We start from the raw sequence: 27758 nt of genomic DNA, 5'->3' as shown, positions 1-27758 counted from the left end.
AATGGGAGGGGGACCGGGTTGCGGGCGTCTAGCTGCTCCGCACAGAAGCTGTATGCTGCTGCTGGCCAGGAGTCTGGTCAGCAGGAGGATTTGGGCTGCAGAGGAGGGAAGAGCCCTGTGCACACCCGTCCTCTGTGGGGCGGGCTCCACCCACCCTGTGCAGTGGTCGTGTGTGTTAGGGGTCTCTCTGGGAGTGTGGAGTGGAAAGAACATGGCCTTTGGAGTGATGAAAACCGCTCTCCATCTCCTCTCTCCTTCCTGGCTGCTTGTTCTTGGAGGAGTTACTTTAACTCTGAGCCTTGACCTCCTGCTGTATGAAATCAGGGTAGTGGCTCCAACCCCCCAGGCTTGTTGTAAGGTGTGCTTGTAGTCCATTGTGACACACACGGGATGTTCAACAGATGGGAGTGCTCTTGCCCTCCCCTGGGTCTCTTGCTTGAGGCCCCTGTATGCCGTTGTGTGCAGAGGTGTTCCTGGTGGGGTCTGGACGAGTCAGTGAGTGAGTGAGGTGTGTGTACATGTGTTCCTGGCCCTGGGCCTCTGGATGAGCTGTTCTTTCCTGGGCTCGCCGGTGGCTCAGAGCGGAGTTTTGGCTGGGACGAACCAGAGGAGATGATGTAAACAGGGAGAAATGTGGGTAGGTCTGTCTACCCCAGGGGCCTGGATGTTAAGAGCCCCTCCCACCCAGCCTCACCCCTTTGGGCCTCAGAGTTTCAGATGGAGTGGGGAGGGGCAGAGGGGAGATCTCTGAGCTCCTGGGAAGGGCGATGGGAGGGTGGCATGGAGTGGTACCTGCTGCCCTAACCAGTAGCACCAAGGAGATTCCCCTGCTCGGGATGTGGTTTTCTCCATCACAGACAAGTTGTAGATCGTTTCTCGGCTATGCCTGTAGCTCAGAAGGCTGGGCCTGTGTGTTAGGGCAGGAGACTGTGGGGAGAGGCCATGCGAGGTGCCCGCATGGGGCGGGGGAGGGCAGGCTCCCTGGGCATGTGACCGGAGCTCCACCCCGCCCCCTTTCTCGCAGGTGGTACAAACTGCACTCCAAGGCCGGCAAGAAGGAGAAGGAACGTGGAGAGATCCAAGTCACAATCCAGTTCACTCGCAACAACTTGAGCGCCAGCATGTTTGACCTGTCCATGAAGGACAAGCCGCGGTCCCCTTTCAGCAAGATCAAGGACAAGATGAAGGGCAAGAAGAAGTTTGAGCTGGAGTCTGCCTCCGCCATCCTCCCAAGCAGCGCCCTGGAGGACCCCGAGCTGGGCAGCCTGGGCAAGATGGGCAAAGCCAAAGGCTTCTTCCTCCGCAACAAGCTTCGCAAGTCCTCCCTGACACAGTCCAACACCTCGCTGGGCTCGGACAGCACCCTGTCCTCGGCCAGCGGGAGCCTGGCCTACCAGGGCCCGGGCGCCGAGCTCCTCACCCGCTCACCCAGCCGCAGCAGCTGGCTGTCCAGCGAAGGGGGTGAGTGAATGAGGGCCTTGCCCACCCTGGGGGGCAGAGGAGGGTTGGGGGGCCAGGCCAGGAAACAGGCTGCTCTTCCTGCTGCTAACTCCATGGGTGCTTCCTTTTCAGGCAGGGACTCCACCCAGTCCCCCAAGTTGCTCACCCACAAAAGGACCTACAGTGATGAGGCCAGCCAGATGCGAGCGGCTCCACCCCGATCCCTTCTGGACCTCCAGGGCCACCTGGAAACTGCCTCCCGCTCCTCGCTCTGCGTCAACGGGAGCCACATTTACAATGAGGAGCCCCAGGCCCCCGTGCGGCACCGCAGTTCCATCTCGGGCCCATTTCCACCCTCCAGCTCCCTGCACAGCGTGTCTTCCCGGCCCGCTGAGGAGGGGCCTTGGCCCGCAGATGACTCCGGGGGCAGAGGCAGCCGCAGCACCAACAGCTCAGAGGTGCTGCCTGGACAGGAGGAGCTGAGCTCTCAGGCCAAAGTGTTGGCCCCTGGCGCCAGCCGCTCTGGAGAGGAGGAGGGGGCCCGGCTCCCCGAGGGAAAGCCAGTGCAGGTCGCCACACCCATGGTGGCCTCCTCTGAGGCTGTGGCCGAGAAGGAGGGAGCCCGGAAGGAGGAGCGGAAGCCCCGGATGGGCCTCTTCCACCATCACCACCAGGGGCTGAGTCGGAGCGAGTTGGGGCGCCGTGGCTCTCTGGGGGAAAAAGGGGGTCCCGCCCTGGGGGCTTCCCCCCACCACTCATCCAGCGGGGAGGAAAAGGCCAAGAGTAGCTGGTTTGGCTTGAGAGAAGCCAAGGAAGCAACTCAGAAACCCAGGTACGTCCTTGGCAAAACCAGCTTTGCTCCTCGGGGAGCATGCTGGCGTATTTGCAGCCTGGATCCTGGGGCAGGGAAGATGGAGCAGATGGGGCCCTCGGGCAGGCTGCTGGGGCTCTGGCTTTGCATGGTTGAATGGTTGGGGGCACCCCTTTCCCTAAGCCAAGGCTCGTTGTTGGCACATGGACACAGGTAAGTTGCAAGGGCACAGCGCCCTGGGGGCCCTGTGGATTGAGGAGTCCAGTCTTCTCATGGGTCTCCCTTCATGAGTTGGCACACTTATCCCCTGAGGGAGGGGGAGGAAGGGGAGAAAAGCCAGGAAGGCCATTTGAGTGAATTCTTTGCTTCCCAGCCTCCACCCCTTGCCCTCTGGCCTCAAGGTCAGGAAGCCTTGGCAGGTGGAGAGGTGGGATGGGGCCTTTACCTCAAACCCTCCACCCCCACCCCAGCTACCCCAGCTGGCTCTGTGGCCTTTTCCCTCTGAGAGATAGCCATCAAATCATTGATGCCCCCACCCCTCTCTTCATACACTTACCCCCAGTTGTGCCCCTGGCCTGGCAAGGGGCTCTGGACAACTCCCTTAAAATCTGTGACCGACCTTCTGTTCTTGGACACTGTTGGGGCTCTGGCCTTCTCTGTTACCTCTTGCTCTTGGGGGTCTGCTCTGTTCTGAATGTGCTGAGTCCCATCCACAGAAGGGCTACAGGAGCCCTTGAGCTCAGGCCCTGGCAGAGCTCTCAAGAGGGTTCTGATACTAATTAGGATTCTGCACCCAGTTCCACTGTGGGGATTGGTTTCCCACCTGCCCAAGCCATTCTCTGACACCAGCTGGATGCCCTACAGTTCAGCTCGGTGCAGACACTGTCGACCCGAGGACGCATCAGACCCCACATAGGCTCCGTGCTACAGGATTGACCCCCCACCCCCACCGGCCACTCCAGATGCCTGTCCCAAGTCCAGCTTGTCACCTGTGCTACTGACCAACCAGCTATAGATCGGAGGTCCCAGTGACCCCCTCCTTCCTTGGGCTTGATTCATTTGCTAGCGTGGCTCACAGAACTTGGAAACATTTTGCTTACACTGGTTTATTATAAAAGGCTGGAAACTTGTATAAGTTTCCCAGGAGCAGCATGATGGAAGAGCTGCGCAGGACAAGGTCCAGGGAAAGGGCGTAGGGCTTCCATGCACTCTGCAGGCACCCCACTCCCCCTGCATCTCCGTGTGTTCTTCAGCCCCGAAGCTCCCAAACCCCGTCCTTTGGCATTCTTATGGAAACTTCCTCATGCAGGTGCGAGTGCGAGTGATTCAATCATTGGCCATTGGTGGTCAATTCAACTTCCAGCGCGTATCCTCTGCAGAAATCAGGGTGGGGCTGAAAGTTCCACCCTTCTAGTCAGGGTTGGTTCCCCTGGCAACCAGCCTCCATCTTTAGGGTCCTTAGGGGCTTTTTAAAAGTCACCTCATCAACACAAACCCAGTTGTGGTGGAAAGGGGCTTGTTATGAATAACAAGATGCCCATTTCACCTTTATGGCTCTGAAGCATTTCAGGAAGTGAGGACAAGAGACCAAGTATTAAAAGTTGCTCTTATTCAGGAAATTCCAAGGGTTTTGGAAGCTATGAGCTAGAAACTGTGGATGAAGACCACATGCGTAGGAGAGATACACATTTGGTCTTTCAGATGACCGAATTGCAGTATCCCAGCCCTGACCCCCACCCCGCCCCTTTGTCTCCTCCTAACTCTGACCATCGGAGGCTGCCGCATTGTCCAGCAGGGTGCAGGGAGAGCTGCCAGGCGTAGGTCCTAGGAGCAGATGTCCCTGCTTCCCAAGGGCCTGGGGCCGGCCCTGGAGAGGCAGGTGGCCCCCGCCGATGTGGCCGGGCAGCTGTTTCTGCTCTTCAGTGAGCCTGCCCCTACCCTGTTGATGGGTCTGTGGGCAGGAGGTGGGGTGCGAAGTCTGGGCATGGTGGGGAAGGGTCAAGAGAGAGGCTCCTACAGTTACTCCCCAGCAGAGGGGAGAGGACTCCTGTGTCCTGGTTCTTCTCTTTCCCTGTGGAATTCGAGTCCACTGAGAGGGGTAGGGTGAGAAATGCCAGGCCTTGCTGGGTTTGGGCCTGGCCACCTGGCAGCACCCTCCCCCCCCCCCCCCCCCCCGCCTATACACCTCACAGATGGGCAGATGGGATGGATCAATCTCTGGGTGACGCCCTCTGCCTCCCCTGCTAGGTACGTCAGCTTCGGTCCCTGCTGTCCAGCCCCTACTCACCAGACCCCAGGGGAACTGCTGGCCACCTGCAGCCAAGGGAAGATGGGGAAAAAGGGAATGGGCCTGTGGCCCTGTGACAACTTAGATTTGTAGGTGGTAGTCTGGAGGGAGGTGACAGGAGATCTGGATCGGGCGTTTGCTGGGAGGAGCTGGGGGGCCTGGGTCAGATGGAACGCAGAGCACGGCTCAGCACGGTTGTCTGTGGATCATCTCAGGGCCCTCTCCAGGACAGACGGATGCTGGGGGGCATCTCTCTGTGCGTGTGCCCAGGCTTTGGGCTCAGACCCCTGTAGGCCATGACTTTAAGTGAGGTTGGGGTTGTCCTCACTCCCGCGAATAGCCCCTGTTTTCCTTCTCCTGTGTCTCCATGTCTCCGACTCCCTTTCAGAGTCAAGCTGGGTCTCTGATGGACGCAAGGAAGCTGAGGTTTTGCCCCTCTCCTTGAATTCTGAGCTTGTCCTCAGCAGGATGGAGGGCATCCACGGATCCCTGCCCTCCCTGGGGCTCATTTGAGGGCATAGGCCGCAGGGGCCAGGGTTCTTTGGGTAAAGTGGGCTGGCTTGGACAGGCGTGAGACCTGGTCATTGAGCCCGTCGCTATCACCCTGGCCATGGGCCTTGACAGAGCCAGGAAGTTGGCCAGGAACCAACGACTGTTGGCTCTTGCCCAGAAGGCTTGCTCTGGGCTTTTGAGGAGAGAATGAGAAGTGAGCTAATTCACGGCAGGAAGCTGTAGGTCAGACCTCCAGAACCGGAGTGACTGGCGGTAGCTGCGGGTCCCTGCTGGGGCTCCAAGGTCTGTCCACAGGCCAGGGGTTCTGGGTGCCTGTGCCCTGGGGCTTCCAGTGCAGATAGCTGGGTGTTCCTCACTGGAAAGGGCAGCGGCGCCCTCTAGTGCTCCCATGTGGCAGGAGAGGCCTGAAGCAATATGTGTCTGGTGCACGGTATCCAGACGAAAAAAGCTGCTGCTTTTGGAGAAGCCAGTGGCTGGAAGAGAAGGAACGGGGATATGAAGGGCTGAAAAGATGGTTCTCATTTTTGTCCTGACCTGGCCCTCGTCCGCTGGGCCCCATGGCCGTGTGTGTGCCTGGGTGGGGGAGGGGCGGCGGTCGTTGAGACTGATGTCTGGGCCCTGGGACACCAGCCCCGCTGTGAGCCATGCATCCTGAGCTGCAGCTCAAGCTCCTCGCTGTGTGTTTGAGGAGTGTCATGACCAAGCGTGTTAAACCCACCAGAGCCAAACAGGGTTGTCTTTGTGTCTGTCCCTCTCTGACCGTTTTGGAGCATAAGCTCCCTGTGGGCAGGCTACCAGAGCTCACCTGTCCTGTCCTCTTCACACTAACCACAGAACCCTGGGTACAGTAGGGGATCACGTGTGGGATGCAAATATTTTTTAATTAGGGTAATCGTGGTACAACATGGGGGCAAGTGTATTGTGGTGGCCTTTGGTGGTCTCTGCATCTCTCCTGGCCCCTCACCAGAAGTAGGACGTCAAGGTCCCGATGAGCCTGGAGTGCATGGTGGCTGCCAAAAGCTCAGAGTCTCAGTGGCATTCCCCATGGGGTAAATGAGGGACATGACATGTCCAGTGACCTCGATCCATCCTGCTTGTGCCTGTTTTCCTGCTATAGTTAATATTGCCCTTTTACCATATTAAAGATGTCCTGGTTTGGAAATTATGTAGTGTCCCTACTTAGAGCTTCCTGGGCCCCTCTTTGTCACCTCATTGTGCCCCGATTGATGGAGGAGGATATGTCCAGTCTCCTGGACACATTTCCTGGACATCAGACCCATCTCAGGTGGGCAGCAGGAGCTCCTGCCTTCGGAGGGATGGCTGAAGGGCGTGTTGGCTGGGGGCGTGTGCCTCGAAGGCTGGCTTTGGCCTCTTGGGGGACTGCCTGATGGTGAGCTTTTGCAGATCCACATGCCACCTCTGGGACCAGTGCGTGGAAATGACAAGGACACACAGCTCATCTCAGCCTAAGGAAGAGCTGCCCCCCCCCCCCCCGGTGGAACCTGGCCTCCAGCTACAGAGGTGGCCTGGTGATGCAGTCAGTTTAAGCAGAGGGGGCTGTCAGAGAGAAGGGGTGATCCTGCATTAAGGGCCAGGTTCCACCAGTTGTCCTTAGGTTCCTGCAGGCCCTGAAGTTTTATTCCCTCAGGTTGCGGGGGCAGAGACATTTGGACTTCTCATTTCTTCCCCCACTTTGTTCCTAAAAGAGAAGACAAGTCCATATATGTTGAAGTCCCCTCTGCATGGTGGGGGGATGGCACTGTTCTAGGCCGGCACAGTGGGCCCTGTCCTCAGAGCATAACCTGCAGAGATAACCATGTATGGGAATGGGAGGTATGGGGGGAAGGGGGAAGGGGGCGTTACTGGGTAGGGGGGATGGACGGGATGCTCTCAGAGGTGCCGCTGGCTTTTGAGAGTCTGCTGGGCCTGGCACCTGGAGTCTCTTCCTCTAGGGAGGGCCCTTCGCTGGTTCCATACCAACGGGTTTGTGTGTACCTCTGGGGAGCGAGTGGGGGGGAGGGTGCTAGCCTTGCCTGGGGCTCCCAGCCTACTTCCCTGCCGCTCTCCTGCCCTGCAGTCCTGACTGCCAGCCAAATTGTTGTCAGACCACAAGGGTGAGTGGGGCCAGGCCTAGGCTAAGGGGGGAGGGGGGAGTGTGCAGAGCTAAGCCCGGTGCTATTTAATGTTGATGGAGCTCTCTTCCTTCAGACCCTTCTGGTCACTTGTCACAAAGGGGACTGGAGAGAGAGGTGGCTCCGAGTAGCCCTGTTCCTGGGGCCTGGTTGGGCTGTGTCCGGTATAAGTGCTCCATTGGAAGGGGCAGTCTGGGGACAGGGCCTTCACCCACGTGGTGGTGGTCCATTGCTCTCCTTGGTCCCCGAGGTAGACATGTATGCCTGGGTCTGCCTGCGGCCAACTTGGAGTAAAGGGGGAAGGGACACTTTGGGGGTAGAGACTCTAGGCCCAGGATTTGCCCTCTTTTGGTATCTTCACCATGTCAGGACCACAGAGGCAGAGCAGTGCTGGGAAGCCTGGCGGGGTGGGAGTCAATAGGACTCTCTTACCTTCCTCCCCACCCCCCACACCAATCTCTAGGTGGTAGTGAGAGCCTGAGAAGTCACCCTTGGCTGGGGAGTTATTACAGGGCTAAAGAGTCAGGAGAGCCTCTGCAAGCTGGATTCTTAAGAGAAACCCGGGGTGTGGGACCCGGCTGCGCCCTGCCCGTGAGGCTGGGATCACAAACTATCTTAGGAAGCCCACTTTTGCTGCTGGTGGAACCGGACTCCTTCCCATTGCCTGCGCACGGCCACCCCCCGGGTTTGTAGACAAGCCGGCCCAGCCTCTGCCCAGCTCTGTGTACGGCCTGCTCTGTCTGGGCCCCGGTTCCCAGAAGAATCCTGGTGAGCTCCAGACTTCCTGACCTCCTTCCATAGGTGCCCCTCTGACCCCAGCCTGCATTCCTCACAGGCTGGCTGGCAAAGCCTGGCTTCTGCCACCCCTGGGCTTGTCCCCAGTGTTTCCCCGGGAGAAGCAGGAGCTTAGGTGGAGAAGATGGAGGCATACAGGAGTCCCCAGGATGTTCACCTGGGCAGGGATCAAGGAATGGGGCTCTTGGGCCTTAGAGTGGGGACTGGAAGATGGGAAGCAGGCAGTGGGCAAGGCCACCCAGGTCTGGGCCTGACAGGAGGGCTCAGCCACAAGGCAGCTGCCAACCACTGTCAGAGTGCTAAAACTGCGGCATGGGGGTCCCCCTTTTTACCTGCACTGTCCTCCTGGTTTTCTGTCTCCTGGGGTTGTCCTGGGGAAGCCAAGAGCTGTACTTTCAGAGTCTGCTCCTGCCCACAAGTCAGCCGTGCGCCACAGGCGAGGTGCAAGTGCAGGGAATGCTCCCTCGCGGAGAGGACCCCGGAGGGGACACCTGAAGGCCAGCGAGGGTTCTCTGGTGTCTGTGGGAGTGTGGGTCCACTGCCATGGAATGGTGTTCCCAGGGGAGCCAGCAGTCTGTCTGCATGGGGGACCCCAGGAAGTCCCTGGTGACATCCAGAGTTGCTGCTGCTGCCACATTCCAGCCTTCGTCTCTTGAGCAGGGCTGCTGGCCCGTGGGTGCCCTTGGGGAGGGGCAGCCTCAGGTGCATGCCTGACAGCAGATAGCCTTAGCAGTGTCTTGCTGTCCATCTGGGCAAGTGGTGGTACCCCTCTAAGAAACGAGAGAGGCGGGTTCTTTTTGATTGACACCTTGTCATATCTGATGTCATTACCTCCTGTTTCTGCAAGGGGTCAGGAGAACCCATTTGTTGCAGCGTCAGAATCCCAGGGGCCCTGCTGTGTTCCATTGGGCTGGCTTTGCCCAGGACGATCTCTAGGCCTGGCCTTTCTCTGGCCTCTTCATCCCCTCCAAGCAGCTAGTATTTCTTTCCTCTCTCAGTCCTGAAAGGGATATAGGAGGCTTTCGGATTGGTTCTATGGGCGTAAGTCTGCTGTTGAGTAGAATCTGGGATCCCGCCTGTACATGGGATTAAGTGAGCTCTGTCCAGCATCTTCCTTCTTGGGCAGCCCCTAATAATATTACATGTGGGGGTCTTCCCTTTGTCCCCTGGCCCACAGGCCTGAACCTGGCCTGTGTGGGTGTGGCAGGTGGGGGGCAGGCCAGTGATGTTCAGCAGGGCCGTTTCCGGTCTTGGCATTAACCAGGAGGCTCACGGTTTTGTCTCCCTCCACAGCCTGGACGTGTCTCCTCAGGTAGAACCTGACCCAGCTGCTCTTCCTCACCACCTCCCCTGCTCCCCCTGCGCTCCGGCCCTCCCCGCTCCTGCTCCCACCGCTGCTCCCATGCTAAGCACTAACCATTTTGCAGCCGCCCCCCCCCGCTGCTGCTGCCGCCTCCGCCGCCCCTGAAGCCGCCCCATCTGGATTTTTGGGTCTCACCAACCCGTTCCTCACCTCCATGCAGAGCAACCCTTTCTTCGAGGAACTCATAGCCGACATAGCACTAAACTCTCCTTCACCTGCTCCCTCTCTCCCCAGTGCCTCCAGGGCCAGCCCCACCCCCCTGGCCTCCCCTGGGAAAGCCCCGCCTGAGTGGGACGACACCTTCAACGTCTTTGCTGCCAGCAGGCTGCGTCCAGAGGCCAGGAGCAAGATCCTGGCCCCTGCAGGAGGAGTGGGGCTGGAGGTGCCTGGGCTGCAAGAGCAAGGCCGCGGGGCCATGACAGTGAAGGCAGCCGAGCCCCGGGGGGACCCTGGGGGAGGAGGAAGAGGTGGGAGCGGCGTGTGGCCGGAGCCCAGGGTTCCTCTGGACTTGGGACTGGACCGCCAGAGCACCAGTGTGGCTGACACGGGGCCCCTGGGGCCGATAGGGGCCGGCCTGCCCTCTGCGTCAGCCCAGCTGCACCCGAGAGCCTCGGATTCTGAAGCGGACAGGGAGCCGCCAGCCCCAGGAGGGGAAGCAGGGCAGAGTCCGGCAGACAGCGCGACGTCTCTCTTTAGCTCCCCTGAAGTGATCAGTGTGTGGGAAAGGCTGCCTGGCCCAGAGGACGCCCCTGAGGGCCAGGAGGCGGCCTCCCAAGGCGAAGGCCAGCTTTTGCACCAGCTCAATACAGTCGATGATCCATGGCCTTGGGATGTGGTGACCATTTCTCCTGCAGCTGAGACACCCTCACCAGTCCTGCGGGGAGAGTCTGATGAGCTGCGTCCTCCCCAGATGCAGCCAGAGTCACCAGAGCCTGTGAGCCACAGGGGGAGTGAGGGGCCTCCCCGCCTGGAGCAGGAGTCGGAGCCGGAGCCAGAGCTGGAGCCCAGACCTGAGCCGGTGTGGGACCAGGGGCCACAGCCCAGCAGGCCACCTCCCAAGCCACCACGCCTCTTCACACCCTCAGGTTCCCAGGAGAAGGAGGAGGAGGAGGCAGCCGCGGCGGCGGGGGGGCTGAGAAGCGGGGGGCCAGAGACAGGAGGAGAAGACGACCTTCCAAGTCCACTGGTTGCTGCTGGTCCACAGGAGGCCAAGGAGGAGGGCGAGACACCTGGGTCAGAGTCTGACAGCCATTCTTCCGGAACCCTGCTGGGTGGGCCAGGTCTGGAAGATGTAGTGGAGGGTGCCAGCCCTCCTGTGTCTGGGCCCTCCTTATCCCCGCCCACCAGCTGCCCTGAGGGTCCTACCCCCATACCCTGTTACTCAAAGAGCTTGCCTCCTCAGAGTCAGATCTGGGGGGCTCCAGAGAAAGGAGAAAGCCCTGAGGGCCCTGAGGCCCAGAGCCAGGGGCCAGTAGGAGAGGGGCTTGGGCCCCTGCCAGATAGCTCCCAACACACTGACCTCTGGGCCTCAGAGGAGGATGCCGTGAACCCCTTCTTGTCTCAGGGGAGCCAAGACCCCCCCAGTCTCCCGTCCACATCCCCTCCAGGGTCCAGGGAATCTTCCATCCTCTCTGGTCCGGAAGAGCTGCCCACCCCCCCAGAGCCTGCTTTCCCACCACCCTCTCTCCCGCCCTGGGCCAGCCACCGCCACGGGGGGCCCAGCCCTCCATGCTCTCCTCTGCCTGGAGCTCAGCCCCTGACTTCTTCCTCCCCAACCCCTGGGGAGCCAGCCTCCTCCCCTGGGGGCTCCCCCGCCCCACTCGGGGAGGACCACGCTGCAACCACCCCAGCCTCCCCGCTTGTGCTTCTGCCCTTGGAGACACGACCGGCTGAGGAGCCACAGTCCAGTGCCAGGTGAGCTGTCACCCTGAGGAGGACGTGGGAGGAGGGGGCAAAGCAGCCCAGGGGCTGAGGTGTTCCCATTCCAGCCTCAGCCCTTCCAGGGGCAGATGAAGGGCTCCTTCGCTCTGAGGCAGGAGAGGGGGGCTTTGAAGAAAGGAGCCCTTCTGTGGTACCGGCTCTGAAACCGTCTCGTCTTTGGGTCCTTGGACAAGCAGAGTGCCCCACAAACCAGGGGTTTGAGATGCAGGGAGTGAGGAATGGAGTGGGCAGAGCCAGTGTGGGCTGGCAGGAGAAGGGGGCGGAGTGCTCAGGCACGCAGCTGCAAGGGGCACTGGGTGCCAGGGGCAGTGACGCTTGTCAGAGGGGGGCCGCAGGGGAGCGGGCTGCGGAAGGCAGAGAGCCAAGGAGGGACCAGTACTGAGGTCTGTGGGAGAGAAAGCCTAAGAGCTGTTTAGAGGACAAAAAGAAAAATGAAATGCCCATGCCCCCGCCCCCAGAAGAAAGGGTCTGTAGCTCCATCAGGCGCCTCATTGGTTTGCATCTGTGCCTTTTTAGGGGGTGGTCCCGATGTGCTTAGAACTGTGCTGGGTGGCCTCTGGATGCCTGTGGGATTGCAGTCACCGTGGTATTGGTCTGTTTGGGAAGAATGATGAGGCTGTGACCTCACCGGGTTGACTGGTGAGGGGTGACCAGAGCTGAGGTCAGGAGACACAGGTCACTTGGGGTTGATGGGGGTGGCGAAGTCCAGAAGGACGCTAGTACTCTGGGAGCCCTGAGTGAAGAAGTGGGGGGCTGCTTTTTCTGCTGAGCAGAGCAGGGTGGGGGTCCTGGACCGGAGCCTCCACCCGCCGGCTCATGCGTGTAGTTGTCCGAATTCACTGCACACCCTGTGTGTCAGACACCAGGTAGAGATGAAGGACGCTGTCCGCCGGTACGCCTGGACAGTTCCCAGTCCAGTGAGGAAGATAGAAGTGCACCGTGAAGAGCTGGCCCAGGGGGCCCATGCTGATACGTGAGAAGTGGGAGGGAAGGAGTCTGGGCTGTCCTCGGCTGCTCTGCCAGTGGTAGGTGGTGAAGCCGTTCCCAGAGGTGAGGGAGAGGAGGTGGTTACAGCTTCCTCGCTGTGATGACAGTGTCCTTAGCTGGCCCTGCTGTATGCCAGCCTCACTTCTGATTACACTCACTACCTTTGGGAAGTGAGTATAAAGGGAAGCTTTATTCCCTTCAGAGTTGGCTTTGTGTCTGAATTCAGTATGTCCGTTACATCCTAAAGTAGATGGGCCAAGTACAGCTCTCCCCATTTCTCAGAGGAGGAGATGGGGGCCTGGAAAGCTGTGGGGTCCGGGGTCCCTCCAATGTATGAGGGCAGTCAGATTGAGAGCCCAGGACCCGTTCAGAGTTGGTTTATGCCACCCAGCTATCCCTCCCCTCCCCAGGCACAGTCCATGGGTCGCATTAGAGCAGCTTTTGAGCTCCCATCCCTAATGTAAACTCCTAGGTGAGAGGAGATGCATTGTTTGCCCTGTTGTCTGCCCCTTGCCTGGCCTCTCTGCCACTCTTCCCAGGTTGTGAGACTGAATCCACCGCCCTACCCTGAGTAACAGAGCTGGCTTCTCTGGGTCTGGGCTCTCCCTCCTCTGATGGAGTTCAGGGCCTTGGGCTAAACCATTTTGGTTCCTACTTCTGAATGGTCCCTATCCTCTGTAAAGTAAGCATAGATTTGAAGAGGTCCCTTGGGGAAAGGTTAATTGATTCGGGGGCCTGATGCTTGCAGTTTGCATACCTGTCACAGGTCCAAGGTGCTGAGGGATCCCAGAGCAGGGTCACTATAGTCAGCCTAGGGGAATCAGGAAAGTTTCCTAGAGAAGTGGCCTTGCACGGCTTTGAAACACGAGTCGGAGTTAGGCCAGCAGGTGAAGGGCCAGTGTTCTGCAGAGGGACAGCTTTTGTGACAGCCCGAAGGTGAGAAAGCGCATGTTTCCGGCTTTCCTGCAGGGTGTGGAGGAGTAGAGAGGCCCAGGAGGAAAGGGCAGGGCCCGATTCTGTTGGAGACTGTGTTTTTTTAGGGAGCCGGTAAAGGCTGCTTACACATTGGAGAGGCGGAGATCACCATCCCGTAGCAGAGCAGAGGGGTGGTTGGAGGTGGGCAAGCCTGCCTCCGAGGAGCTGAGTGAGCAGTTGTCGCTGAAGGCAGTTGAGCCGGCAGTGCCGGCTTGGAGAGAAGGGGGTGGTGCGAGGGAAGGCGAGAGGCAGCAGGGTTTGATGTTTGTTAGCCCTGGAGCTGTGGCCCGGGAATCGGGGTTCCCAGGTGTCTGGCTGGAGCCCTGCACTGCTGGGAGGGACACAGGAGAGGACAGTTGTGGAGGCGAGTGTGATGCGTCCAAGCTGGACCCGGAGTGGAGCGAGCCAGCCTCCGACTGTATGTGGGCCTAGAGCTCAGGGCTGAGGTCTGGGTTGGAGATGGACATTGGGGGTGGTGGGAGCCGAGGCAGGGAAGGGAGGGATCCAAGGGCAGCCTAGCAGCTAAGACTGAGAAGAGACCGTCAGAGGTCAGAAAACCAGATGGAGGTCTTGGGAGGAAGTGAGGGAGAGCAGGCCAAAGGAGGGAGTGGCCCGGGAGTCAACTCCACAGAGAGGTCAGGGAGTTGAGAGCTGAGGGATAGGTGGACTCAGCAGGAGCACTTGTGATGGGCTGGCCGGGCCTGTTCTGAGGGGTTGAGGAATCAATGAAAGGTAAGAACTTCTGGAGACAGAATGCAGTCTGCATGTGCTGGTGGGACTGGGTGAGGAGGAGGGCAGCTGGGGCATGACTGAGGGCGGGTAGCTGGGTGGGCTTCTCAGGCCTGTGTCCTTGCTGCTGGGAAGCAGCCAGTTTAGAGACAACAACAAAGCGTCCCAGTTTGCCCAGGTCTTTCCTGGTTTTAGCACGGAAAGCCCCACAGCCTGGGAGTGCCCAGGCCTGGGAGATGGGGATGCTGGGAGGGTCGGTCAGTCCCTTAGAGAAAGGGTGCAGTATGGAAGAGAGAGGGAAGCTGGAGGGGTGGCCCTGGTAGAGACTGGCTGTAGGTGCAGAGAAGGTAGTGGGCCGGCCTCTGCTGTTCCTGTGAAGGGGCAGCCTTCTAAGGGAGTAAGATGGCGAGGGGACAGGCGGTGGGGCAAGGAGTGGGGAGAGCAGTGAGGGAGGAGGAGGGAAGGCATGCTGAGGAGTGCTGGTCGCAGCTGCCCCGAGGCCTTGGCTGTGCAGAGGCAGCCACCACCAAGTGCTGGTTTCTGTCCAGCAGACAAGGTGGCCCCATGTGTTCGTCGTGCTGCACCCCCCCCCCCCGTAACGCGTCTCCTCTCTGTCTCCGCAGTCCCCACCCTGTGAAGCCCCTCAGCGCTGGCCCGGCGGAGGGCAGCCCAGACAGGAAGCAGTCCCGCTCCAGCCTGAGCACAGCTCTGAGCAGTGGGCTGGAGAAGCTCAAGACAGTCACAGCTGGCAGCGTTCAGCCTGTGGCTCCAGCTCCCCAGGTTGGCCAGACTGTGGACACCAAGAGGCTGAAGGTGAGGCCCGGCAGGATGCCAGAGGGCGTCAGACCAGACACGTGGTGCTGTGGAGAGAGGTCAGGTGCCCCGAGGTCAGGAGCAGGGTGCTGGGCAGGGTGGAGCAAGGAGCAGGCCCGGTCCCCCACGCCAGGGCCCTGAAGCCAGTTAGGCTGTCACTTGCATTGGAGACAGAGGCCACTCCAGGGGCCTGTAGGGGTGAAACCTGGGTGTTGGTGGGCAGATGGGCAGGTAGGCCTGAGGCTGCCCTGCTCACTTGCATTCCCGGCCTCAGGACTCAGGTGTTCTGGACCAGTCGGCCAAGTACTACCACCTGACCCACGACGAGCTCATCGGCCTGCTCTTGCAGAGGGAGCGGGAGCTGAGCCAGCGGGACGAGCACGTGCAGGAGCTGGAGAGCTACATTGACCGGCTGCTGGTGCGGATCATGGAGACCTCACCCACACTGCTGCAGATCCCCCCTGACCCCCCCAAGTAGCCTTCCTCACCCCTGTCCCTAGGAGGGTCGGCGTGGGCCCACTGCCCAAACCGGGCCTGCGCTGCCCTCCCTCCTGCTGAACTCACTCTCACCTGGGCAGGCTGCCGTCTGTCCTCCGTTGTCACTCCTTGCTCCCCCTCCCTCCTGCGTCCATGGGGGTTGCTAGAACAGGGGCCCTTGGGACTCCCACTGGAGGCATCAGGTTCCATGTACAACTTGTGTGTCTTTGGGAGCCCTGGGTCTCTCCCACCTGCCTATTTTCATATCCCTTAGTTTTGGGGGCTCCAGGGTATTGGAACAAAGAATTCAGCCCTCAAGTCAGAGCAGGGGTGAGCTGCAATGTGATGTGGTATCTGGGACATACTGTATTACCCCACAACGGTCAGTCATTTCATCCAAGGCTAAGCCCTTGTCCCCCTCATCTGTCTCCAGCCGCTGAGGGCTCCTAGCATTCCTGCGGCTGTGGCAGGAACCAAGCTGCCCGTTCTGCAGTTATGGGTAACTGGAGCCTCGAGTCTGTTCCCTTGAGAGCAAGGAGCCTGTATGGTCTGGTCTCGTCTCTGCCGTGTCCTGATCTTGTGTGTTTCTGGCAGTTTGCAGAGTGAGGGCCGTGTGGACGGAGGGAGATGTGTGTTCTCCAGGCGCACCCGCCCCCCTCCTCCGATCTTCCACTGAGCGTCACTCATGTGAATGTGCGCAGAGCTGGGGCAGGGGTGAGGGGAGCACCTCCTCGTGCACCTCCAAGCTGCGGGCCCCTCCACAGGCCTCAGGGCTTTGAGCTGCTTATGTTTGGGGATCAAGCCTCCATCTTTGTTTTTGTTGCCTGTCCAGATGCCAAAACTCTGTGCTGCTGCGGGGTTTGAACTTTTGGAAACCAATTAAAATGTGCCTTTTGTGGGTGGGGTCAAAAGCCTCTGGATGTAGACCTCTCCCTCTGTTTGCTGTCCCCCTCCCTCCCTGTTGAGCACATGGGGCCAGATCTGTCAGGCCCTGGAAATGGGAAAGGAGGATGGGTCAGCCTTGCTGTGCCCTGTGCCCCTTCCCTAGAGTTAATTTCAGTTAAGGGTCTGGCAAAGCTGCCACTGCTCTTTTAACTTTCCTGCCTCCTCCTCCTCCTTCCCCAGTTGAGAAAGTTCCTGGGATAACAACTACATTCTGGAAGTGGGAGGTCTCATTCTGCCTGTACTTAGGAAAAAGCCTTTGTTGCCCTCCTGTCACCCACTAGCGGCTCTCTCAGCCTGTCCCTTCTGCCCCATGGCCTTGCCTGGCTTGGCTGCAGTGCACTTTGAAATGAAGTGTCTGTCCTTTGGCCCAGCCCCTGGTTTGCTTGCAGAAAACATGGCAAGGTTCCCATGGCATCTGCAGGGAACCTTTAGTGACTTGTGGTACCCTGCTTTAGCAAAGGTTTTGAGGTGAGGAGGTGCTGAAGGAGGATACTTTTGGCCCAGCAAGGAGGTGAGAGCTCCTCTGGGACCTCCTCTTCTTCCTGAGAGGGCCTGTGGGATCTCTCTGAAAGCCTTGGAAGGAGATGTGCTCCACGGGTGATGTCTTCTGCCAGGATGAAGCAGAGGAGCCCCACACATGAGGTGAAAGCCCCTGTAATGTTATCTACCCTAAGGATCACTCATCAAAGCTGAGGATAGTGTCCACAGGTGTCCAGGTCTTGGGTCATGTTTTTGGGGGCTCATTGGGGGTTGGGTAGGTATCTCTTCTGGGGGAAGGGGAGCACTCTCCTACTACATATTCTTCCGGGCTCTACCTATTACCAGCCCTGACCCTGATCTTCCGCTCGTCCTTGACTGTGGGTCTCCAGAATGCCCAGGGCGAGGATGTCTTCAGAAGAGTTTTGAGTTGAAGCCCAAGGTTCTCGTTGGATGTTTCTGCTCCTGGCCACAACTTGGAGAGTTGCAGGTGGGGTGGGCAGAGAGCAGGCACAGTTCTGCTTTGCTGTTGGTCTTCCTAGTTGTAACTCCTGTTTATAAAGAGCTTGTTCTTCATGTTTTGAGCACTTTATGAAGAATAAAAAGTTCATATACTGCAGGTGGCTCTATGGTGTTCCTGGGGGAGAAGGCAGGTGATGGGGTTTTGGGGTGTCACTGCCTCTGTCCTAACACCAGGGGCAGCGGCACAGCATTGCTCAGTGGCCTGGACTCAGTCTTTTCTTTGCCAGTAGACACACATTCATTGAGTACTGTGAGAGCATACAGAGGGTATGAGACCTGATTCTTATTCTGAGATCGCTTAGTCTAGGTGGGAAAGGTACAAATCCAAGATACAAATGATTCTTTGTGGCTAGTTAGCACCTCTCTCCGGCTTTAGGAATAGTCTGTTTCTCGTGGTTCTTGTTGATGGATGAGGAACTGACTGCCGTAGACCGTGCATCGTCCAGAAAGGCATGAGCAGGCATGAGCCGACGCTACACCTCACCATGAGATGAAGGGGACCTAAAGTGGGGTTCCCTAAGGTCAAAATTATTTCTCCTGTCCTCTTGGGTGAAACAGACAGCTTCTCTCCCCTCCTCCCAGCCTGGCTCACTGACCAGATAATTCAGCTGGGGATCTTCTACTCTGTACTGCACAAGTGTGTTTATTATCCTTGCTGGTGTCTTGCTCTGTGATATGCACTACTCTCTCTTACCTAAAGTCCTTGTAGTGCTTAATAAACACTGCTGAACTCCCACTCCCCACTCCCAGTTCTCTTCCCGCTTGGGAATTAGGCCGGGGAGGGACCTTCCTTAGTTGGACAAAGGAAGTGGAACCTGCCGAGGCTCTGAAGCTCCCACTGTTTAACTCAAACAGTCAGCAAATATTTGCATCCTTGTTGTGAGCCCTCCCAAGCCTGGCACTGAGGACGTATCAGTAAAGCACCTCCTGTCCCGTGGACCTTACAGTAGGAAACGTATGCAAAACCATAAATAAGTACTCGGGCGGCAAAAAAGTGCTGGATACTATAGCAGCATGAGTGGATTTTGTGGAAGTAGGGTGATGGTTCGGAAAATGCAATGTGTAGGCTGAGGTCAGGAGAGCCAGAGTCAGGCAAAAATAAAAAGTTAACGGAGTTTTCTGGGTACAGAATGTTTAAGGGTCAGGGCGGAGAGCGCCCAACATGCTCCTAGAACTGAGTGTCAGGGTGGCTGGAGAGCACAAGGGGAGGGGCAGGGTAGCGACAGAAGAAACTGCATGATGATTCCGCAGTGCAAGTCCTTGCAGAAAGCTTTCTGGGATTAACCCTACCCCTCCTGGAGTCCTTGCCCATCTAGTCCAGGGTCGGACCCGCTTGAGTAGGGCTCTTCTGGGCTAGAGCCCCAGGAGCGATGCCTTCCGCAGCAACTCAAACTTCTAGGGGCAGGTAACGGCGAGGAGTAGCCCCGTGGCCCACTTCGGGACCTTAGAGTCGTACACGCACACTCTTCTCACACGCCGAGCCTGCTTAGCTGGCGGCAGGAACCGAGACCGGGTCTGAGTCGGTGCAACTCTCCGCAGTTTAGGGTTGTCAAGCACCGTGACGAGAAAAACTACGCTCCCCACAACCCCTTGCGCCTCCGGCTCGCTGCGGTTGCTTATGGCCAATCGGGAGAAGCAGCTGTGGCGGGGGCCGAGGAGGGACATTTTAAAAGGGCCGGAGATTGCAGGCGTCAGTGGCCATGGCGGATACAGCGACTACAGCATCGGCGGCGGCGGCTAGTGCCGCTAACCCCTCGACCGATGCACCTCCTTTCCAGCTGGGCAAGCCCCGCTTCCAGCAGGTGAGGACCGGGCTATGGTCTGAGGGTCGGCGGGTGGCACAGGGAGGGCGAGTAAACTCCTCTCCCCAATCCCCTTTAGTCTTAGGGTCTCCGACCCGCGGCCACTGGGGAGCCTTGCAGCTATTGCCTCGGGGACCTCGGCCCCAGCCATCCCTTTCCCATTGGTGAGCAGGATGGGTGAGGACTCCCACCTTGGCTTCCTATTGGCCGCCGGTGCCGTCACTCCTCGGCTGCCCCCGCCCTCCAGCCTTTCCCGCCCGAGGCGCTCAGTGATTGGTCACTGCCGGTCGCGGCCGGGGATCTGGGGCGCCCGGGTCCGAGCGGCTTCTGCAGGGTCGCTTTGGGCTGTGCAGCCAGCCAGTCCCGCGGAAAGTTCGACTCCGGCTCTGGATGACAAGTTGGCGTGGCGGAGATCCCTTCTAACTTTCCCTGGGTGGGGACTGATATTCTTTGCGAGCTGCTGGCGGAGCTCCCGGGCAGCGTCCGCACCCCGCGGTCATGCTCCCAAGCCCTCGACCCCCAAGCCTGGTCCTCAGTGCGCGATGTTTTAGGGCCACGAGCCGAGGGGTCCTCGCAGCCCCGCGACCCCTGTCCCTTCCAGCTGGGTATTCGCTGACGCAGCGAGTCGGTCGGCTGGTGCCCTGCCGGAGATGGAACGAGGACAGGCGGGGAGAGCCGGGGTGCGGAGGAAACGCTGTGTCATCCCCTGGGGCCGCGGGCTGTAGGGAGAGTCGGCGTCCCCGGGAGTCCGCCTCAGCCCCCTCCCCCGGTGCGACCTCCGAGGCGGGTCTCTGGAACCCGGGCCCTGGCGCCGCCGAGCACTCGGCTCCGTCCGACGTGGTCGGTCTCTTCGGAGCATGGTGACAGTGGCCCTCTTACTCGGGGACCCCCGAGGGGGCGTCGCTAACTCGCCCTCGGCCACGGAGACGGGGATCGAACCCACAGGCCGGACGTGCGGCCGGGGCTGAGGGCTTGGAGGGGCCGTTCCCACGCCTCGGGCCGCCTCACACCCTCCGTCCTCCACTGCCTCCAGCGTCGAGGAGGTGGACTTTATAGAAGAAGGGCAAAGAGGCTTCGCTGAAGCGGCTTGCCTTGGGTGGGGGGCAGCGGAGGCGGACAGAAAGAAGTTTGCAGGAAGAAAGGAAATTGTACAAAGGTCGGTGCGGTGGTTTTTTGTGTTTTGTATTTTTGTTTTCTTGGTGGTGGTGCTTGTGTGGGAGAGGGACTGGTTCCAGGAAAGTAGTGCACCGAGCTTCGCTGATAATTAAGGAACTGCCCCCCTGAGCCTTCTGAGAGAATGTCCCCACTGTTTAAAAACAGGACCTTAATTCCTTTAACAAAAAATAAACCAACTCAGCATGTCAATATCCGAGGCAAGACTGGCGTCTTCCTGCCAGTATGTAGGGTGCCACCTAGAGTGAGACTGTCAGGGGTGCCTCTCCCTGGACTCCAGTGACCCTTCATTGGCTGTCCCCCTTCACCAGCCCTCCACACACATTCTACTCACTCTTCAAGGATCAGACAGGCCCACTCCTCCGGAAACACCTAGTCCTTTCTTCCCATGTGATATTACCCCTAGTGGGACCAGGTCACGACTCTCTCCTGCCCCCCTCTTTGGCCACCCCAAGTGGGATCCTTTGGGTCAGCCTTTAGTGACCGTCTGTCCTGTATTCCTCTAACACTAATGTGTGGCTACTTGTTCTCCTCAACCCTTGTGTGCATCTTTTGAGAGAAGGGGCTGATCTTGCCCTTCCTTGTCTCCATCTTACCCCGAGGTGGGGCTAGACACATGGTAATGTGCTGAATAAAGGTTTGCGGGTTGTGTTTTTTTCTGGTACCTGTTCTGGGACATTCAGTTACACAACACACAGTTATTGAGACCTTCCCAGTGGCTTTAATGACTGAGGCCTTTGCTGTGCTCACAGCTGGAGCCATAAATGCACGTTTGAGATTACTCCATTCAGCCATTGCTGGTATCTCTCTCTTTGGCACCACTCTTGCGGGGTCAAAGTGTTTGTTGTATCTGCTTTGGAAGCTCCCCTCCTCCAGCATAGTGACTTGCATAAAGCACAGTGGAGGTGATTGTCCATGTTAAGGAACTTCTCTGCGCTCCCTGCCCCCCCCTGCTCCTCCCACACCACTCCCTGCTGTGCAGGCAGCCCAACTGCCACCCAGTTGACGCCCAAAAAACCTGCAGGTCTCTTGCATACTTCCCTTTCTCTCCCTCACCCTGCAAATACAACCAGAGGCCCTGTGTTTTCATCTCTTAAAACAGCTCTCAAATCCACTGGTCTCCCCTGCTGGAATCCTAGACCAAGCCCCCATTCTCTATGTCCAGAGCCATTGTGGAAGCCTAACAGGTCTCCCTGCTTCCACTCTGGCCGCCTTCCAATGCCTCCTTCTTCCACTTGGCAGTCTCAACAATGCAGGTCTGATCAGGTGACTCCCTCCCCTCCCCACCCCCACCCTTACCCCCACCACACACTTGAACATTCTCCAGTGGCTTCCCCTGTTTCTGAGATGAAGACCTCACTTTTGGAGGGGCCCCAAAGGCCCACATGCCCCCTCCCCTGCTGACCTCCTCCCCCCACAACCCTCCTTTCACCACACTAGCTGCTTTCAGCCACTTGAACCCTGAGTGGCTCATAATCCAGGGTCCAATTCCCACAGCCCACACCAGGGTCACCACCCTCAGTCCCCAGCTAGTCTCATCACTTTCTGCAAGACTGGGTGCAGAGGTCTTTCCTTACTCCCTAGTGTTGCCCCTGAGCCCTTCTTCCTTCCATCCTCCAGGGATCTCTGTGCAGGAGGGCTGGGGGGAAAGGACGTTGAGCAGTGTCAGAGGGTGGAGGAAGATGCCTTGCCTTGCTGGGCTTTGCTCTGTGACCATTTTCCTCCCCATAAGTGATGGTAATAGCCAAGCATTGTTCCAGCCTTTTTTTTTTTTTAAAGATTTTATTTATTTATTTGACAGAGAGAGACAGCCAGCGAGAGAGGGAACACAAGCAGGGGGAGTGGAAGAGGAAGAAACAGGCTCATAGCGGAGGAGCCTGATGTGGGGCTCGATCCCATAATGCCGGGATCACTCCCTGAGCCGAAGGCAGACGCTTAACCGCTGTGCCACCCAGGCACCCCTGCTCCAGCCTTTTGGCATATTGACTTATTGAATTTTGACAACTCCGTGAGGCAGATACGATTATCCCTTATGTGATAGGTGAGGAGTCTGCAGCAGACAGACAGATTAACTCACTTCCTAGGCAGTCTGGCTCCAGGTGCCTTGTTCATTTGTTTTATTAAGGTTCTCCGACTTCAGAAGTGGAGACAGCTGTCAAAGAAAGATCCAGCCGTCACTGAGCATCAAGATTTGCCCCTGTGGGACCAGCCTCGTGTCATATGTATGCCCCCAATCCCAAGCAATGAATTATTTTATTTATTTTTTAAAGATTTTATTTATTTATTTGAGAAAGCGAGAGAGTGCACCAGCAGGACTGAGGGGCAGAGGGAGAGGGAGAAGCAGGCTTCCTGCTGAGCAGGGAGGCCTGAGCAGGTCGCCTGACATTGGACTCCTTCCCAGGAACCTAAGACCATGACCCGAGCCAAAAGCAGATGCTTAACTGACTGAGCCACCCAGGCGGCCCTCCAACCAAAGAATTATTTTGAAGCAGGGCCCGGACAGCCCATCATTTTATTGTACCTGCTAGTAGGTATCTCTGGAAAATAAGGACTTTTAAAAAACACATTTACTTCAGAATAGTTTTCGGTTTACAGAAGACAAAAAGATAACAGAATTCCTGTATAACCCTCACCCTGTTTCCCCGAATAGTATCATTTCATATGACTCTGGGACAGTTGTCAAAACTGAGAAACCAGCCTTGGAACATTACTATTAACTATACTTGCAGACTCTGTTGGATTTCACTATTTTTTATACGAATGTTCTTTTTCTGTTCCAGAATCCCATCCATGATCCCACATTACGTTTAGTTGCTATGTCTCCTTAGCCTCCTCTGGTCTGTGACAGCTTCTCAGACTTTCCTTGTTTTTGATGACCTTGACAGTCTTGAGGAGTACTGCTCAGGTATTTTGTAGGACGTCTCTCAATTCGGGTTTGTCTAGTGTCATGGTTAGACTGGGGTTATGCGTTTTGGGGGAAGAAAATCACAGAGGTGAAGTGCCTTCTTTCTCGTGTCGTATCAGAGGGTGTTTTGATTTGTTTTAACATAACCACAATACCATTAACACACCTAAAATAATTATTTCTTAATACCATCAAGCCAGCCACAATTTGTCTTAGTCTGTTTGGGCTGCTATGACAGAACACCATAGATGGGGTAGCATACGAACAACAGAAACTTAATTTTCATGCTTCTGGAAGCTGAAGTTCAAGATCAAGGTGGTGGCAAACTCTGGTGCAAGCCAGCTTTCTGGTTCATAGACTGCGTCTTCTAGCGATAGCATCACATGGCGGAAGAGTGGTGAGCTCTTTCTGGGGTCTCTTGTAAGGGCACTAATCTCATTCATGAGGGCACCTCCCAAAGGCCCCACCACCTGATACCATCACTTAACCTCACCGTGGAGGTTCCGATTCGACATAGGACTTTGAGGGGGACACAAACATCCAGTCCAGCACACTATTCACATTTCCATGATTGTCACATCATTTTTTAAATAGTTTGTTTGAATCAGGAACCCAGAAGTCCTACACAATATATTTGACTGATAAGTCTCTTCTAATCTATTGGTCCGCCTCCTCTCTCTTTTTTCTCTATTTGTTGAAGAAACTGTGCTGCTTGTCTTGTAGAGTTTCCCTCATTCTGAATATGGCTCATGGCAGTTCTGTGGTGTTATTTAATATGTTCTTCTGTCCCCTGTGGTTCCTATAAACTTTAAGTCCATACTTATTTTTTTTTTTAAGATTTATTTATTTATATGAGAGAGAGAGAGAGGCAGGTAGGAGGGTGGAAGGGCAGAGGGAGAGAAAGAGAATCTTAAGCAGACTCAGCGCTCATGACCCTGAGATCACAACCTGAACCAAAACCAAGAGTCAGATGATTAGCTGACTGCACCAGCCAGGCGCCCCTAAGTCCATGCTTCTAACCACTGCCCCATATTGTCTAGTGAAGGGGAGGAAAACAACAGGACAGCTCCTGGGAAAGTTATGACCAGACTGTGCTCCCTTTCATCTTTGTCTGTTCGTTTGCTCTCCTGAACTTGTTTTGGGCCCAGACACCATTTTTGGCAAGTTGGATCCTAGGACAGGGAGGAAACTCATATGCGTCTTCCCATTTGTGTTTCAGTCTATCCAGAAGTGAGTTGGGTTTTTTTTGTTTGTTTGTTTCTTTGTTTTTAAACTTCCTTGTTCCTTTGGGAGGTCACTTAGCTGCGAGGCTGACTGGGGGTGTGAGTGTGCTTTGTGTGTGCATGGGAAGTTCAGAAGTCACCTGAGGCAGCAGAGCAGGTAGGTTGCACGGGGCTCCCTTGGCGGAGGAGGAGCTGGCTGGAACAGGAAAGTACGCTCTTCACTCCCAGGACCAGAGCTGTGTGTGGGCTGGGAGTTGGGAGGTGATAGAGAGGTTTCTCATACAGTTTGCCTGAACTCAAGTTTCAGGGAAAAAATGCCCTGCAGGTAGTTATGTGTTTTAATCATTTATGTCCTATAGGCTGGACCGTGACTGTTTCCCAGGCTGGTCCTGGAGCTGGTTTGTGCTGTGGACAAGGTCAATACCTCCTAGTCCAGTGGTTCTCAATCCCTGCTGCATATTAGAATCGCTTGGGCAGGGTTTTACGTGGACACTGATGCTTGGAGCCCACCCCAGCCAATAGAATTTGAATCCCTGGGTGGAAGACCTCGTCTGGGGATGCCCAGGTGTTTCCTTGTGCAGCCTGGCTGAGGGCTACTGAGCCGGCCTGGCCTTTCTGCCTTTGGGCTCTAAGTTCAGGGCATATTTTATTCCTGGTCTGGAAAAGCTGTGACTTATGGGTCTGGTATAGGGATATATTGAAGGGGGGCCAGTTTCTTTCAGGCTTTGGCCCCCCGCTGCTCCTCCCAAGGCCTGCTCTGCCCAGGGGCTGTAGAGGTGGGACTGTCTGTGCTGCATGCAGGTCCTGCTAAGAATGAATTGACTCACCTTTCTTGTGAAGGGAAAGAGAAGGAATCACTTGGTTGACTCGTTTTTCCGGTAAAGAAAAAGGGAAGGAAAAACATCCACTGATTGATTCGGTAAAGATGGGGCTGAATTTTGGAGGGGAAAAAAAAGGCCATACACTTAAAACTTTTGAGAAAATAAAAATCAACTCAGACGAGAAAGTGAAACCCTTCTTTGCCATTTTTCAGTCTGGAATGACAGACAGAGAAGCCCCCTCCCTACAAAGAATCGGTGGTTCTCCCAAGGACCTGCTGCAGCTGTGAGGTGTCCGAATGACTTACTTCTGGGGTGACCGCTCCTCCATATTCCCTGAGAATTCACATTCTCCAAGACCATAGCTGCCAGAAACTTTGCTTTTTAAAATAATTTATCAGTAGGAATGAAACATCCTCCTCTTGAGAGGTGGGTCTAAGTCACTTTGACTCAGAGATTAACCCAAGCACACTGCTTCAAATAAGCAGTTTCTGGACACAACAGTCCACATTTATCTAAATTTTATGGTTTCTAAGGAAACAAGACCCTGTGGCCATTTCTCAGTCCAGACCTAGAGGGACCCCTTTCCTCATAGCTTTGCTTTGCTTTGAGCCTATTCAAGCACCATGACATTTAAATTTTACTCCATCTTTGCCCAGAATTCTATACTAACTTGATTCTTCCCTTTGTTTGGTGATGCACCCCACAGTTCCTCTGCTGTGTGGTCTCCCTCATGGCGGTGAGTCCGCAGACGTGACTTTGTCCCTGGGGCGGGATCTTAGGGTGATTGGATTAGTACACTATCACCTACGCTTCGCATTTATAACTCAGAAGCCCTTTCTTGAATCTCTGGTCTCTGTTTCCAGTGTTTATTGAAATGTTACATCTGGAAGGCCCTTTACGTTTACCAGACTCATATGACCAGCACAGAACTTTTGTTCTGTAAGTCGTATGCTTCCTGTTTTCCTTGTCCCGATTCATAGGCATTCGTATCTAACTAGGAATCAAGGCGTTATCCACCTTCTGTTCTTCCTCATTCCCCCAGTCAGGCAGCCCTTTGCTCTACCCCAGGACTCAGCGCAGTGCTGGGCACACAGTAGGTCCTTAGGAGCTATTGGGTGAATGAATGAATGAAACCACAGAAGTCTGGTGCCATTGCTCTTCTTTTAATTTTTGTAATCTGGAACTAGGTGATGACTGTTTGGGGCTGGGGATCTTTATCTCGCCGGCCTTGCACTCCTCAGCGCACTTACTTGCCCAGAGTAGGTATGTAATGCATATCGATTGAATGAATACAGGAATACAGCTCGTTCCCCAGGGCACTACAGTAATCATTGTTATTTTTTTAGTTATCAGAACATTCTAGGCAGACCCTATCTGTTCTTGGCCTTGCCCTCTTTTTCTAACATGTCTCGTATCACACTTCAGTCCCTCCTTTCGGCTGACAGTGCTGCAGTTTCTGAGTCCGGCCTTCATGCATCAGGGCCCTTGTGGAGACCCCTCTCTGCTTGGTAAGCTCATCCACCCACCCACCCAGCGCCTCTGGGAAGCCTCCCTGACTCACTAGGAAGAAGTCCTCTGTGTCCTCCCTGCACTTGATGATGCTTCATTTAAGCTCTCATCACAGTATTTGGTAGTTATCTGTTTACTTGTCTTTCTCGATGGGCTCGGCTTGTTCACTGTGGTGTTCCCTGAGTCCAGCTCAGAAGGGGGCGAGGATATCTGTGGAGCAAAGGGTTTTACCTAAGACTCTCTCTCAGTGGCAGTGGTGGAGAGTGACACAGGGGGCCGGCAGGGCTAGGACAGGATGAGGATGGCGCCAGACCACCGGGCAGTCAGAAGCTAGAAGTCTCCACTGGACCGTCTTCAAGAGGTTGCTTCACTCTGGCTATTCTCCTTTGAGGCCCCCATCTTTGAGGCCCCCTGCTGCTCCTCCCCCCTCCTTGGGCTACTAACTGCCTTACTGTTGTCCCTTTCAAGTCCTAGTCTCCCTTGGAAGCCCTGCCTGGGCTCCATCCCCCGCAGGTAGCCTCCAGGCCATAGGCTGCTCACCTGCCCACTCATTTGCTCTTGAGGCAGATGGATGTTGTCGGAGCCCCTTCTAGGTCTGAGACAGCAGACAGGAGCCAGGCAGCATGAAGCTATGGAAGTAACACCCAACAGCCTACCTCCTTCAGGAGCTTGTGAGCAAGTAATAGAGTAGATAATATTTTAAATGAAATATATATTTTTAAAATAGAATATTACTTTTATATATTATACAGAATGCTGATTTTTTTTTCATTTTAGAAAGAAATAATCACCCATATTCCTGTTACCCAGAGTCAATCTCTGTTAACATTGTAATATATTTTCATCTAATTAAAAAAAAATAATTTTGTACTTTCTATTTTTTAAAAAAGATTTTATTTATTTATCTGAGAGAGAGGAGGAGAGAAAGAGCACAGGCCGGGGGAGGGGCAGGGGGAGAGGGAGAAGCAGACTTCCCAGTGAGCAGGGAGCCCTACGTGGGGCTCGATCCCAGGATCCTGAGACCATGAGCTGAGCCAAAGGCAGACACCCAACTGCCTGAGCCACCCAGGCGCCCCTGTACTTTCTATTTTGAAATAGTTTCGATCTTACAGAAAAGT

At 56.2% G+C, this 27758-nt stretch overlaps 2 protein-coding genes across 8 annotated transcripts in view; both read left to right on the top strand.

Annotated features, from left to right (window-relative positions):
- The window catches only part of RAB11FIP5 (RAB11 family interacting protein 5), a 36742-nt gene extending 19440 nt beyond the window's left edge, over positions 1-17302 (top strand). The window contains exons 2-6 of one of the 2 annotated variants that reach the window (XM_087863539.1): positions 1025-1461; positions 1573-2272; positions 9576-11255; positions 14597-14786; positions 15061-17302. In XM_087863539.1, coding sequence (XP_087719665.1) covers positions 1025-1461; positions 1573-2272; positions 9576-11255; positions 14597-14786; positions 15061-15264 — 3211 coding nt within the window. In that variant the 3' untranslated portion in view covers positions 15265-17302. The remainder of the gene's footprint in view (positions 1-1024; positions 1462-1572; positions 2273-9575; positions 11256-14596; positions 14787-15060) is intronic. The other variant, XM_087863540.1, reaches the window with a different exon arrangement.
- A 740-nt stretch (positions 17303-18042) lies between these two features.
- SFXN5 (sideroflexin 5) overlaps positions 18043-27758 on the top strand; it is a 118999-nt gene continuing 109283 nt past the window's right edge. Inside the window, exons 1-2 of one of the 6 annotated variants that reach the window (XM_045788263.2) lie at positions 19078-20165; positions 22963-23087. In XM_045788263.2, coding sequence (XP_045644219.1) covers positions 23055-23087 — 33 coding nt within the window. In that variant the 5' untranslated portion in view covers positions 19078-20165; positions 22963-23054. The other 5 variants (XM_087863542.1, XM_045788264.2, XM_045788260.2 and 2 more) reach the window with 5 other exon arrangements.

The sequence above is a fragment of the Ursus americanus genome, chromosome 7 (genome assembly GCF_024610735.1).
Source record: "Ursus americanus isolate L20-20 chromosome 7, mUrsAme1.1.p, whole genome shotgun sequence".
Lineage (NCBI taxonomy): Eukaryota > Metazoa > Chordata > Mammalia > Carnivora > Ursidae > Ursus > Ursus americanus.
Note: the sequence above shows the minus strand (reverse complement) of the source record. Positions and strands in the feature narration are given on the sequence as shown.